General features: G+C 43.2%; 1 protein-coding gene across 1 annotated transcript; it reads left to right on the forward strand.

Annotated features, from left to right (window-relative positions):
* Positions 1-421: 421 nt before the first annotated feature.
* On the forward strand, positions 422-14,122 carry LOC137534706 (oocyte zinc finger protein XlCOF6-like). The gene is made up of 5 exons (XM_068256324.1): positions 422-464; positions 6,547-6,656; positions 6,776-6,873; positions 6,999-7,362; positions 11,385-14,122. The coding sequence occupies exons 2-5, from the start codon at positions 6,626-6,628 to the stop codon at positions 12,842-12,844; spliced, it is 1,953 nt and encodes a 650-aa protein (XP_068112425.1). The 5' UTR covers positions 422-464; positions 6,547-6,625; the 3' UTR covers positions 12,845-14,122.
* The last annotated feature ends 1,594 nt before the right edge of the window (positions 14,123-15,716 follow it).

Here is a 15,716-nt window from a genome sequence, read left to right on the forward strand (position 1 = left end):
CTAGCCCACTCCACGATCTCCTTTCTTAACCTATCTTACCCCACTCCACTATGTCTTTTCTTCACCTCTCCTACCCCACTCCACTATGTCCTCTCTTCTCCTTTGCTACCCCATTCCACTTTGTCCACTCCTCACATATCCTACCCATTCCACCATGTCCTCTCTTCAACTAATATACCAGCCTCGAGCCTCCAGCTCACATAATTGTCTACCCAACATCACAGCCTGACCTTTTTTGTACCCTATGTGATCAAATTTGCCAGACCAATAAAAATAACAGGTCCTCTTCATAAAAAACAATGGAATCAGCAGTATACATGTCTGTGGTCTGTGGAGCTGTTATTATTTATTGCAACATTGTGTCTTGGACGTTGCAGTTCCCATTTTGAACACAGGGTGTCGCACGGGGACAGGAAGTTCGGAGTACAGGAAGTAGAGGAGTCATTTCAGAACTCCGAGTAGAGGTAATGTTATGATTATTATTACAGTACTTGCTGTTTGCAATGTGCTCGATGAGCAGAGCTCAGCCCATGGAGATTGTAGGATAGGCACATAATGTGAGCGAGACTGAAGGGAGCTCAGGAGTGTAGAGAGATGAGTAGCCATAGGACGGGGGTAGGGAAAAAACATGGGAGAGAATAGTGGGGGTGATAATAGAGAAGGTGGGCAAGACAGGTGAGCAGTTGGCTGGAAATATTACGGTGGACAGGAAAGTCAGAATGGGTGACTTATTATTGTGTGATGATGTCTCACTGCAGAACTTTTAGATATTTTATAGTGTGTAGTCATATAACCAACTGTCCCCCAGAAAAAACTCCTATCATAGCCTTTCTCTCGTGTTCCTTTTTCTAATCTGAAGGGCAATTTTTGGCACTATTCCACTTTAGGAGACCCAGCTGGAAGCCTCATAGGCAAGTTCCACTAACGTGATTCGGTGTACAGAGCTCAATGCAGCTACCCCATTCACCCCCTCCCCACTGCAAACTGCAAAAAAAATAACAATTCAATCATGTTCGGTTGGTGCAATGTTTCTGCCCATTTGTGCTGCAAAAATTAAGGTGTGTGCTGCTTTAATGTTCAAGATAATAGAACAGTAAAGCAGGGCACGGATGTGAAACTGGATAGCAGTGTGTTTGTGCTGAAATAATCATTTTTCTATCCTGTATAGCTTTTAAAACATTATTCAAGTTTTTTTTAAAAGGTCAAAAGACTAAGTGAACTTTTGACCTTTATAAACTTGACTATCTCAAAAATTGTAAACGATAGAATGATTATTTTGCAGCACACATGAGCACAAACACAGCACTAGCCAACCTTACCAGTTCCATGTCTGTACATGGGCTGGGGGATGTTATTGTCTGGGGGGATGAATAAGAACTATTATCTTCAAAACGAAAGCAGCACAAATCTTAATTTTTGCAGACTGGACAGCACCCTCTCAAACTTTAAAGTGGACCTGAACTCTTGCACAAGACAGAAGGAAAACATATAGAGATATACCCTGTATGTATTTAGAGAGTTTAGCCTGTCAAATCCTCCTTATATGTGACTAAACACAAGTTGTAATTTTATCCTCAGCTGTGCTAGATGCACTACCACGGCAGAGAGCTCATTTGTGAACACAGGATGTTAACAATATGCAACAATATGCTTCCATGAAAGCATGAAGTAAAGAAACTGCAGATTTATTGCAGGATTTATGTCAGCTTTAATTTTTTTGTTTAAAGGTTATTATGCTGTTGCTTATCTTTTAGAGCAGAGAGGAAGTTCAGAGTACAGGTCCACTTTAAGGTTTCAGACAGGTTGTAGTAAACTACAACCACATTATTTGTGCTATGATTGGAGAACTGTTCCCTATGAGGTTTCCTGCTGGGTCCCCTTAAGTAGACTACGCTACAGTTTTTCTTGGTGGGGGACAAATTACTCTATCTGCATGTTTTTGGAATGTGGGAGGAAACTCATGCAACACGGGAAGAACATATAAACTCCATGCAGATTGATAAGGGGTGGGTGGGAATCTAAAGATTCAGGGGCTGGAAGAATCGATGCTGGATTAGTAGGTGAAGAGAGGAGGCATTGGGGTGTTGCGATGGCTGGGGACAGCACACAGTGGGGGTTTCTAAACAGTAGGGAGTGTGTAGTGAGAAGTTGTACTTCAACTGTGCTTTGGGGAAGGGTGGAGATATTTGCAACAGTCCCCCAAACACCACTTTGCATCTATGGCCTCCCAACCTCATCTTTAAGCCTTACCAGTGCAGCATGCTTCCCTATTATATCAGTGTCACCCCCTTTCCCACAACTAGTGGCATAACAAAATGGGGATCAGGCCGTGCAGTCACAGGGAAGCCAAGAGGTGAGGTCCCCAGCTTCTTAACCTCCCACTGATACAGATCTGCCACTCCATAGCAGAATTGTGGCCACGCACATTATAGGTCATAATGGTTGCATTGTTATATGATTCCTTGCAAAATGGGCCTCTTGGCCATGGAGGTCAACCAGGCCATAGGGGGAAGGAGGTGTGAATGTAAGGGGGCCTTATTAAATTTTTTCTTGGCTGAAGTTTTGTCCCTGCCCACTAAAGCTCCCCATGACCCTCCCCAATGCAGTACACACAAGCAGCAGGCCACCTCCACACTTCACCTCTTACCAGTTGGTTGAGGCTGAACTAACTGACAAAACAGAGGTGTTGGTGATAGGTGGTCCACACATGATGGATAATATCTTAAACTCTCCACACTTCAAATAAGCAATTGGGGAAGATTCCGTTTAATATAAAGACCTTGGGGTGATCCTGGATGGAGAGCTAACACTCAGACAGCAGGTATCGGCTGTCATCATGTTCCTTTTCTTCCAGCTGAGAAATATAGCGAGAATTAAACACCATATCTCAGCTGAAGACTTACCTGTTCATGCATTTGTGTCCTCCTGTCTGGACTACTGCAATGCCCTATTCATTGGATCCCCAGATAAGATTATGCTCCCCTTACAACTGGTAAAGAATGCTGCAGCCAGACTCCTAGCCCATACCCCCCGCAGATCACACATCTCCCCAGTACTGCAAACTCTTCACTGGTTGTCAGTAAAATTAAGAATCCATTTTTAGATCTGCCTGCTGCCATGTAAGGACTCTTTCACAATGTGCCGATGCAGTATTTTTACCGCATCCCACCGCTGGGCAATGAACGTCTATGGAGACTTTCATACTGCCACGGTACGGCGCGACGGAAGTGACGTTTTCATCGCATCCCCGACGCTGGTCCAGAACTACGTTACTGCAAGTCTTCTGCAGTAGTCTGCGTTGGCCCGGAAGTCATGTTAGTCTATGGCGACGTGGGGATTTTAAAAAAAATTACTGATGTGACATGGAGGCGCGCATGCGCGGAAGCATATTTTTACAATACGCTTCCGTGCACTTCCATATACCCCGAAGCAAGAAGTGACCACAAGCGTGCGTCACTTCCTGCTTGGCACAATGCCAGATGGGGAATACCAGGTAGTAACACGGTATTCCCCAAGGGCCTGTTTTTAGCGGTGTGGCTGCCGCATCGCACCTTAGGTTCGCAGTATGAAACCGTCCTTAGGCTCTAAACCACATGGGAGCCAAGTACATAGCAGATCTATTGGAACTAAATGCCCCTCCACTCTGCAAATAAGATGAATTTGGTTATTCCCAGGATACACTTAAAACATTTGGTGCTCAGGCCTATTCCTATGCAGCTCTACAGAGGCGCTGGTTAAAGGAGAATAAATAGGACAACCTCCTTATCCTACTACAAGGTCATTTTAAGGCAGTGTTCTCACTTGAGGGATCACAAGCATTTTTCCTGCATACAATCGCACCCTCTGTGTGATTCCCATATCTGACAATTAGCTGCAGTCAGTCCATGCATGTGTTAATGAAGAATGATAATCTTTTGCAGGAAAACCGTGTGTGAGCCCTCCAGTAGTGACATCTCTAAATATAGCTCCTTAATAACCCTTTTCAATCCTGTGTCAGGCCATGTCCGACATTGGCGCTTTCCACTTCAGCACCAATGTTGGACATCATCCGACACAGGAAAACATGGCTGCCACTGGGGCGCTGTTGATGGATCAAATCCATCTGAATATAATCTGGCACCAGCCCCTTTAGCTGCACCACAAAAGTGGATGGATAGTGTACTGGTTAAGGGCACCACCTTTGACATGGGAGACCAGGGTTCGAATCTTGGCTAGGGTCAGTGTCTATTCAGTAAGGAGTCCTTAGGCAAGACTCCCTAACACTGCAGGGTGGCCTCTTGAGCGTGTCCCAGTGGCTGCAGCTCTTGAGCGCTTTGAGTCCGACAGGAGAAAAGCACTATACAAATGTTAGGATTCGGAATATTACGTGGGTGCATTTGTGCTCACTGCTAGGGAAGGCATGGTTGGCATGGCTTCAGACAGTGTGGATCAAAGTCCTACACTTTATCAGCAATGATTTTCTATGGGAGTGTTTATATATGAGCGTTCCGCTTTCTATTGAATTGCAAATGCGCTACATGTATCATTTTCTGAGCGTTTGCTCTTCAATAGAAAGTATAGGGAAATTGCAAAGCACTTGAAAAAGCGCTTTGAATGGTGATTTCCCGAGTGCTTCTATGAATAAATACATTGTATTTATTCATTTCCGGGTACAAGAGTTCACTTCCTGACTGATGTCATCGAGTGAAAAAATCCATCGCTCCACAAAAGCGCTTAGAAAATTGCTTTTCTATGTGCAAATTGCAGGGAAAAGCTCTTCAAAAATCTCAGTATAAATCTCTCAGCACTTGCGATAGCGCTAGAGATTTATAATGTGAACGAGGCCTAAGAATGCACGCTACGCTGACAGTAGCGTGTGCTCACTGGGTTAACAAGCGCTGATTGAGTGCGTTATCTTTTATGAATGAAGCACCTTATCTCTGTTATCTGATGTCCTATCTCTTTTTATCTGCCTGACATAATGAACTATCTTTGCTTACCTGTCTTGGTACTGTATTACCTCTTCTTATCTGTCTTACCACATGACTTTTCTCTTCTTTCCTGTCTTATCTCATGGCTCATCCCTTCTTATTTGCCTTATCTCATGAATTATCTTTGCCTATCTGTATGATTTCATGCATTACCAATTCTTATCTGCCTAAAGGTAGCCATACACTGGTCGATTTGCCATCAGATCCAACCAACAGATCCCTCTGTGATCGAATCGGGGATCGTATGGCTGCCTTTACTGCAAACAGATTGTGAATCGATTTCAGCATGAAACCGATCACAATCTGTGAAGCTGCCGCTGCTGCCGCCAACCCCCCCCCCCCCCCCCCCCGAGGCCCCGCATACATTATCTGCTCTGGCTGACTCCTCCAGCTTCACTGAACTTCCTGCCGGGGAAGTTTAAACAGCAGAGGGCGCTCTACTGTTTAAACTTCCTGCTGGGACGGGAAGTTCAGTGAAGCTGAAGGAGCCGAGCACGGAGAAGGGACAGCGGAGACCAGGGGACACGCGCCGGCCAGAGCAGGTAATGTATTGCCGCTAACGTCGGTCATCGGCATTCGAACGCCGCCATCGACGCACCCCTGAACCGCCAGCAATCGAGTGAAATCTTCCACACGGACGGATCGATGGAAATTAACGGGAACTATTGATTTCAGATGGAAATTGATCGTTCTGTCAGCGTTTACGCAACAATTTCACAGCAGATTCGATTACAGTGATCGAATCTGCTGTATATCGGCGGGAAAATCGTTGGGTGTATGGGCCCCTTTACCTCATGACATAGCTCCTCTTAAAACAAGCCTCAACTCAGAACATCCTCCTTGCTCTAAAAGATGCATAACAGCATAATAACCTTGTATCAAAAAACATTTCTTTGTTACAGCTGATACAAATCCAGCAATAAATCTGCAGTGTGTCTACTTCCTGCTTTCATGGAAGCAGACATATTGCTAACAGCCTGTGCTTTCAAATGAGCTTATCTGCCATCTCTGCTGTTGCAGTCATGTATCACAGGGGAGGATCAAATTACACTTGTGATTAGACACAGATGAGGGGGAATTAGACAGGCTAAACTCTCTAAATACAGTACATATGGGGTGCTTTTCTCGATGTTTTCCTTCTGTCATGTGCAATAGTTCAGGTCCACTTTAAAGTGAACCTGAACTTCCTCTCTACTCTAAAAGACAGCATAATGACCTTTAAAGAAAAACATTTCTTTGTTGCAGCTGATACAAATCCGGCAACAAATCTGCAGTTTGTCGGCTTCCTGCTTTCATGGAAGCAGACATAGGGTTAATATCTTGTTTACAAATTAGCAGCTCTGCCGGGCACAGGAGATTCCTGAGCTGATACAGCTGAAGAGGTCAAATTACAGTGCTGATTAGTCACAAATGAGGGGGAATTAGATTGGCTAAATGTACAGGGTGCATTTCTCTATGTTCGCCTTCTGTCCTGTGCGAGAGTTCAGGTCCACTTTAACTGTCTTATTTAATGAAATAGCCTCATGGAGGAGCAAAATTGATCAGTGTGACTTATCTATGCTCTGATCTTTACCAGGTTTGCTGATGAGTACAAGATCCTAGGGTGGAAGTGTTTAGAAGGACACCAGGACCTCTATGACTACAAAGACATAATAATGGAGAATCAGCCGTCCCTCACATCACCAGGTAAGAGGAGAGGAAATAGCAGTATGGAGTGTCCATCTAGATCACCCCTCCCCCCCCCCCCATTCATATGTTGAACACATAAGAACAATGTATTCAGTCAGTGTGTGTGTTTCCTACAGATGGATACAGTACCAGAAACCCACCAGAGATATGTACAGGTTCTCTTTATTCCCAGGATTGTCCACAGAAAGATCACACCATCCCTCACCATTATCAGGTAGGTGCACATGAATGTGCAAAACTTATAAGGGACGCTACATTGAGTTTACATTTTTTCTGAGTAACACATGTAATCTGTTATTAAATTAAAACATGAATTGCTACCATTTTCTGTTTTTGTAGTGTGAAGAACAGATTATTCTAAAAGTTGAGGTTAAACAGGAAGAAGAAGAGACATGTGAGAGGAGCGATCGTCAGTCTACAGAGGAGGGTGAGAAAATGAGGACAATTAAGGAGGAAGAAGAAGAGACTTGTGTGAGGGGTGATCATCAGTGCATGGAGGAGAGTGACCTGATGGGGACAACTAAAGAGGAAGAAGAGGAGAAGTCTGTGAGGGGTGATCAACGGCTTACAGAGAAGGGTGCCATGATGGGGACAATTAAGAAAGAAGAAGAGACGTGTATGAGGAATGATCAGCAGTCTATGGATAAGGATGTAATTGTGCAAATAGTTAAAGAGGAAAAATCATCTTTGCATATCGGCACAGGTAAGTCATAAACATTAAATGTTGAAAGGTTCCATGCTTTGCACTCTCTTCTATATACTCATTGAGCAATTTATAAGGGACAACTCTGTAACAACTTTTTCTTAGTTATCCAACTATGTGGCATCAGTGTTAATCATGAAATCATGCAGACACAGGTCAAGGGCTCCAGTTCACATCAAATACATTAATGTAGAAATGATATGGTCTCATTGATGTCAACTCTAACATGACTGGTGTTTTCACAGATGTTTGAATATTTTCGAGAAGGCTTATCTTCTAGTATTCTCACCCTTATCAGTCTGTAGTGGTTAGTTTGGACAATATGAAAAGAAATCAAGGAGCAACAGTTTAGCAGTCAGAAAACAATCCTGATGATCAGAAAGGTCAGTCAGAGAAGAATGGCAAGACTGGTTGGGGCTGACAGAAAGGCTACAGTATCCCCAATAAGAATGCACAGCTCCTACCATCAAAGTATAGAAAACTGCAGTGGCCACAGGGCAAAGGTGGTCATCCAAAGACGGGAAAAAATATAGCCTGGTCTGATGTACAGTATCTCAGTATCTGTTTAGACAAACAGATAGGCAACAATCTGTAGTCAAAAGCATAGGTTTGGGATGTGATAGAATGGGAGGTCTGATTTGTAGCATGGAAGTAAAGCTTACAAATGTGCAGAAATTGTGGAATGCAACCAAGGCAGCATGTAGCAGCATCTCAGACAAATGTTTCCACCCTCTTTAGGAATCCATGCCAGAAAGAAATTATGCTGGTTTGAAGAACAGAATGGTGTATGCACAAACCTGCCTTAAGCAGAATTCCATGTGTAAAGGCCTATGCATGATGAGTAGCCTTGCTCTCCACGGATTAATCACGAGTAACCACGGTGGTTCCTCATGATTCAAATGAGCTCTAATTGCTGCAGCTGAGCGGTCAGATGCAGCAGGGTTAATTACCCATAATGCCGCTCACCGCTCAGCATTTCAGTGAGGCTTGCATGCATCTATTGGAAGGGTTGCATGCCTCGCTATGGAAGAGGAAGTGCTCCATAGCGAGGCTTGCAACGCGTTTTTTCAGACGCTTGCACCTCGTTGAACTGCTCAGCGGAGAAGTGGCATTAGGGGTAATTAACCCCACTGCATCTAGCCACTCCACTGCGGCAATTAGAGCTAATTTGAATCACGAGTAACCGCCGTGGTTACTCTTGATTAATCCATGGAGAGCAAGGCTAATGATGAGTAAAGAGTAATGCATGTTATGCATTTCATTCTGCTCTACTCATCTTGTGGTAAGAATTTACGCGCGTTATTCTGCTAAATGCAATCTACTGCATACACCCCAAAGAGAGGGCCTACCCTGTCTTAGCATAGCATTCTTCATAAAGTGCTCAGTGAGTTTATCTTTGTATCATTCAGTCATTAAATCCTACAGTGTATGTCTTATCCTATGAATGCCAAACTGATTATTCCTTTTGGAGAAGTAATATCTCTAAGTTTTCAGGAAACTGAAAATTCAAGATTATTTTCCTTAAAAACCTCATCAGTGTACCTCCGGACCACCTGATGTGGAGGCCATATGAAAGGCCCATCTTCATTCCTCAGTATAACATCATGTTACCAACACATGTGGGGGAGATACTGTACACCATATGAAAGGCCCACCTCCATTCCTCAGTATAACATCATAGTACCAACAAATGAGGAGGAGATACTGTACACCATATGAAAGGCCCATCTCCATTCCTCAGTATAACATCATAGTACCAACAAATGAGGAGGAGATACTGCACATCATATGAAAGGCCCATCTCCATTCCTCAGTATAACATCATAGTACCAACAAATGAGGAGGAGATACAGTACACCATATGAAAGGCCCATCTCCATTCCTCAGTATAACATCATAGTACCAACAAATGAGGAGGAGATACAGTACACCATATGAAAGGCCCATCTCCATTCCTCAGTATAACATCATAGCACCAACAAATGAGGAGGAGATACTGTACAGCAGGGGTCAGGAACCTTTTTGGCTGAGAGAGCCATAAATGCCACATATTTTAAAATGTAATTACGTGAGAGCCATACAGTATGTTTCAAACTGGCACAGTGCGCATGCGCAGCAGAGGGCTCATGTCCCTGTTGTCATGGTGATGTGTATACAGTTGATCCGCCAGGCAGCGGAAGTGTCAGACATGTCTTCAGCTTTTCTTGAGTTTCAGTAACATCAGCAATTTCCCCGAGAGCCAGACAGGAGAAATACTGACTAACAGCTTGTACAATTAGCTAGCTGACTTGGGGGTTGATTCACTTTATAGGACGAGATCCCCGCACTTTGGCCCAATAGGCTGCCTGTCAAGTGACAGGCAGCCTATTGGGCCAATCAAAGTGCAGGGATCTCATCCTACAAAGTCACTGGATCTGACAGGGTCCAGGGTGGGACAATTAGAGCGGCTGTTAGTTTTGGGGAAGTGTAAGTTAGTGGTGCATGCTACAGCAGTAGCGTGCCTAATTTGAGAATAATAATTGCGCTGCCACACTAAGCTGTGGTACTTGAGCAGTGTAGCTTAGTGAATCAACCCCTACTGATTTGTTCGAGAGCCAGATGTAGCCATCAAAAGAGCCACATCTGGCTCGTGAGCCATAGGTTCCCTACCCCAGCTGTACACCATATGAAAGGCCCATCTCCATGCCTCAGTATAACATCATAGTACCAACAAATGAGGAAGAAATACTGTACATCATATGAAAGGCCCATCTCCATTCCTCAGTATAACATCATAGTGCCAACAAATGAGGAGGAAATACTGTACACCATATGAAAGGCCCATCTCCATTCCTCAGTATAATATGTTCCCAACAAATGAGGAGGAGATACTGTACACCATATGAAAGGTTCATCTCCATTCCTCAGTATAACATCATAGTACCAACAAATGAGGAGGAGATACTGTACACCATATGAAAGGTTCATCTCCATTCCTCAGTATAACATCATAGTACCAACAAATGAGGAGGAGATACTGTACACCATATGAGAGGTCCATCTCCATTCCTCAGTATAACATCATAGTACCAACAAATGAGGAGGAGATACTGTACACCATATGAAAGGCCCATCTCCATTCCTCAGTATAACATCATAGTACCAATAAATGAGGAGTAGATACTGTACACCATATGAAAGGCCCATCTCCATTCCTCATTATAATAACACCACAGTACCAACAAATGAGGAGGAGATTCTGTACACCATATGAAAGGCCCATCTCCATTCCTCAGTATAACATCATAGCACCAACAAATGAGGAGGAGATACTGTACACCATATGAGAGGTCCATCTCCATTCCTCAGTATAACATCATAGCACCAACAAATGAGGGGGAGATACTGTACACCATATGAAAGGCCCATCTCTATTCCTCAGTATAGCATCATAGCACCAACAAATAAGGGGGAGATACTGTACACCATATGAAAGGCCCATCTCCATTCCTCAGTATAACATCATAGCACCAACAAATGAGATGGAGATACTGTACACCATATGAAAGACCCATCTCCATTCCTCAGTATAACATCATAGTACCAACAAATGAGGAGGAGATACTGTACACCATATGAAAGGCCCATCTCCATTCCTCAGTGTAACATCCTAGTACCAACAAATGAGGAGGAGATACTGTACACCATATGAAAGGCCCATCTCCATTCCTCAGTATAACATCATAGTACCAACAAATGAGGAGGGGATACTGTACACCATATGAAAGGCCCATCTCCATTGCTCAGTATAACATCATAGTACCAACAAATGAGGAGGAGATACTGTGCACCATATGAAAGGCCCATCTCCATTCCTCAGTATAACATCATAGTACCAACAAATGAGGAGGAGATATTGTACACCATATGAAAGGCCCATCTCCATTCCCCAGTATAACATCATAGTACCAGCGAAAGAGGAAGAGATATTGTACACCATATGCAAAGCCCACTTCTAATCATTATACATTGTTTTCCTGCAGATGGACACTATGTCAGAAACACCTTGAAGGGACATCATATATTACCTCCAGGTTGGAATACAGGAGATAATAACATCACACAGTGTTCTCCAGGAGGAATCCCCGATCATAAACTTCACAATGCTAACTATGTAAATGGATCAGGAAATATCTCTGATTGCACAGAATATTCTGATAAATCCAATCTTAATAATACACGTAGCAGATTGCACAGAGAGGATCATTCAAATGAACTATCTAATTCTACAGAGTCCCCCAGTAATTTAAGCCCACTTAGAGATGGAGATGCTGACATATGTTCTGAAAATAATAAAAGTTCAGGGAAGAAGATACATTACAAAAACAAAGAAAAAACGGGCTGGAGTCCTCATCAATGTTCTGTGTGTGGAAAATGTTCTAGCTCCAAAGCAGAGCTTCTAGTGCATCAAAGAAAACACACAGGTGAGCGTCCTTTCGTTTGTTCAGAGTGTGGAAAAGGTTTCACCCATAAAGGAGGCCTAAACACACATCAAAGAACCCACACAGGTGAACGTCCTTTTTCATGTCCAGACTGTGGGAAATGTTTCGCTAGAAGTGAAGTCCTTCGTGTACATCAGAGAATACACACTGGTGAAAAGCCGTTCTCTTGTTTAGAGTGCGGTAAAAGTTTCACACGCAGAGGAGAGCTACTCTCGCACCAGAAAAATCATACAGGTGAGTATCCTTTTTCATGTTCTGAGTGTGGGAAAGCTTTTGTTCATAGAGAAGGCCTAAACAGACACCAGAGAACCCATACAGGCGAACGTCCCTTTTCATGTACAGATTGTGGGAAAAGTTTTGCTACGAGTGGAGTCCTTCGCGTGCATGAGAGAATTCACACAGGAGAAAAGCCTTTTACTTGTTCAGAGTGTGGGAAATGTTTCACACAGAGAGGAGATTTTCTTTCTCACCAGAGAAACCACACAGGTGAGCGGCCTTTTTCATGTTCAGAGTGTGGGAAACCTTTTGCACAGAAAAGATACCTTCTTGCACACCTGAGAATTCACACAGGCGAGCGCCCTTTTAAATGTTCAGATTGTGGGAAAGGTTTTTCTGACAAGGGACAACTTTGCAAGCACCAGAGAACTCACATAGGAGAGAATTCTTTTTCCTGCTCAGAGTGTGGGAAGTCTTTCACTCGGCAACAGAGCCTTCGTATACACCAGAGTACTCACAAAACTGAGCGTCCGTTTCCATGTTCAGAGTGTGGGAAATGCTTCATTGAGAAATCGGCTCTTGTTGCTCATAAAAGGATTCACACAGGTGAGCGCCCTTATGCATGTTCAGAGTGTGGGAAACGGTTCAGCGTGAAAGGAACCCTTAATGTTCACCAAAGGATTCACACAGGGGAGAGGCCTTTTTCGTGTTCTGAATGTGGGGAATGTTTTGCCTGGAAAGAAACTCTTCTGACGCATCAAAGAAAGCACGCGCAAACTGTTTGATGACCATAACGTAATGAGTAGTGGAGCTGCATAAGATTACATTCTATGTGTATAACATTCTGTATTGTAAACGTGGAATGTTTTGAAAAGCTCATCCAGTCAAGATACAAGTGATTTCTTCTGAGGCTGGGTGCAAACATTACAGAGCGTGAAAGGTCGCGTTTTCTGTCAGGTGCATTTTTTTTGTGTGTTTTTAGTGCATTCGCGTTTTTTCTGCATATGCGTTTTTTCTAGCATTTTGCGTGCGTTTTTACGTGTTTGCGGTTCGCATGTTCAAAACGCATATGCGTTTTGTATGTGTTTTTAATGCATTTTTATATTTCGAGTTATGCAAATCACTAGGAAGACAATAGGAAACGGAAATACATCACAAAAACATTTTTTTTTAAAAACGCATTTAAAAATGCATACAAAACGCAATACATTGCGTTCCCATTGACTTTCATTATGTGCGTTTTTGATTTGTTTTTGAGTATTATGCAACGAAACCAGCGGTTTTAAAAGCGTACGCATACAAAACGCATATGCGTTTTTATATGCATTTTTCATTTCGGCCCATAGACTTCCAATAGCGGCAAAAATGCAGTGTTTTCAGCAACGCTTGCGTTTCTGCTAAGTGTGCACCTAGCCTGAAAGCTCATCTCTCTGAGGACACTAGTGATTGGTTGCGCAAATCCTCACTTTCTCCGCCCACTACAAGATACTCACTCCCCTGTAGATCTATACTTTGTTTGTTTTTATGATTTGTGTTTCTCACTTAGGGCCTGATTCACAAAGCGGTGCTAACAGTTAGCACCCTGGTGAAAAGCCCTTTATCACGCCTAAACTCAGTTTAGGCATGATAAGTTTAGGTGTGATAAGTTTAGGCATGATAGGTTTAGGTGTGATAAGTTTAGGCATGATAAGTTTAAGCACCAACTGGGTTAGCACAGCAGTGCACAGCTGATCAAAAGTTTTGCGCTAGCAAAGTCTGGTGCACTTCGCATAGAGTTTAATGGTGCTGCTTTGCGTGCGGGACTTTGCACGCTATCTACACTTATCTAAACTTAGCATGCCTAAACTTATCACACCTAAACTTATCACGCCTAAACTTATCACGCCTAAACTGGCTTTTCGCCAGTGTGGTGCAATGGTTATCACGCCTAAAGTCTCTAACTGGGTTAGCACCACTTTGTGAATCGAGCCCTAAGTGTAAAGATAAGCTGTGTGTTCATTTCTTCTGTATTATTTTATTCTCTTTTGCGTAAAGAAGATGAAATGAAAATAAAATATAACTTGTGCCTGAATTCTGTCATGATCTGCCTATATGATACATGGTGGGAAGTGTAGAAGAGGATTGTGGTATGACATAAGCAGCTTGATTCACTAAAGGCCCCTTTCATACTGGCGCGATGCATTACCCTGTTTTGCCGCAACGCCACGCCAATGAAAGTCTATGCAACGTTTCATACCTGGTTCGCTGCAATCAAATTGGAAGTAGTGAATTTGATACATGGGCAACAGCGTGTTGTCGGCAACATGCACAGCGACCAGGGGTCATGTAAGTCTGTGGCGAAACAGGTTTTTAAAAATTTTCAGCGTTTGCATTGCGGCGGGAATGCGCATTTCATATTTCAGCCACACAAAGTGAGCACTAGAGAGCCTCACTTCCTGCTTGGCCTGCAGCCAGAAGGGAGATTACCGCACATTACCACGGTAATCCCCAAAGGCTGTTTATAGGATTGCGGTGCACTGCAACACTGCTACAATGCCGGTTTCCAGTGGGAAACCGGCCTCAATGTAACACGCTATCATAGCGCAAGAACATTTTAGCACGCGAGCGCTATGCATGGTCCTGTCAGCATAGCATGTGCTCTTAAGTTATGCACAATCTTTTGAAGTGTAATTAATGTAGTAGCAGCCGTGCTAGTGAAGTATCGCAGTCGCGCTACAAACACATAGTGTGGCACTTCAAAGGCTCATGCATAACTTAAAGCGTAACTCCAGTGAAAATTATATAATAAAAGAAATGCTTACATTTTAGAATAATTATGTATAAATGATTAAGCCAGTGTTTGCTCCATGTAAAATCTTTCCTCTCCCTGATTTACATTCTGTCATTTATCACATAGTGACATTTTTACTGCTGGTAGGTGATGTCAGTGGAAGGATATGCTGCTTGCTTTTTTGGCAGGTGGAAACAGCTGTTATTTCCCACAATGCAACAAGGCTCCCCCAGCGTGATGTCAGCACCTCAGAGCTGTAAGGCGCTCACATCACACTGTGGGAGAGGTTTCTCCACAAAATCAGCCATACAGAGCCCCCTGATAATCCGTTTGAGAAAAGGAAAATATTTCTCATGGGAAAGGGGGTATCAGCTACTGATTGGGATGAAGTTCAATTCTTGATTAGGGTTTCTCTTTAAGAGCATGTGGTATGGTGACAGGACTGTGCATAGCATTCCCTTGCTAAAATTAACTTGCGCTGTGGTAGCACGTTACATTTAGTGAATGAAGGCATTGGAGAGAATCATCTGTCCATACATTATATTAGCAAAATGTGTTCTTTGCACACAGTGGATACAATCATTAACCCTTTGCACTGGAACACTCACAGCAGGCTGTTGGAACTCTAGTAATGATAAAAACAACTAGAATGCAAGTTATATTCGGTTGCATTTATAGAGGATATTGCGATCTAGCGCAGGGCTGTGACAGCCTTGTCACTTAATTGTCCCTAACGGGTCCCTAACAGGCCCAATTTGGGGGGGGGGGGGGGGGGAATAAAAGTAATGGGGATTTTAAAAAAAATAAGCTTTTAGTAATAAAAACAAAACATTGCAGCAACAATCAGAGACCACCAAAAGAAAGCTCTATTACTGGGAAGAAAAGGA

Source organism: Hyperolius riggenbachi, chromosome 10 (genome assembly GCF_040937935.1).
Source record: "Hyperolius riggenbachi isolate aHypRig1 chromosome 10, aHypRig1.pri, whole genome shotgun sequence".
NCBI classification, from domain to species: domain Eukaryota; kingdom Metazoa; phylum Chordata; class Amphibia; order Anura; family Hyperoliidae; genus Hyperolius; species Hyperolius riggenbachi.

Excerpts from the sequence above, each read along its gene's own strand:
- LOC137534706 (XM_068256324.1), top strand. The coding sequence starts at position 6,626 with ATGGAGAATCAGCCGTCCCTCACATCACCAG. Across the intron at positions 6,657-6,775 it reads GCCGTCCCTCACATCACCAG|ATGGATACAGTACCAGAAAC; the intron begins GTAAGAGGAGAG and ends TGTTTCCTACAG. Across the intron at positions 6,874-6,998 it reads CCATCCCTCACCATTATCAG|TGTGAAGAACAGATTATTCT; the intron begins GTAGGTGCACAT and ends CTGTTTTTGTAG.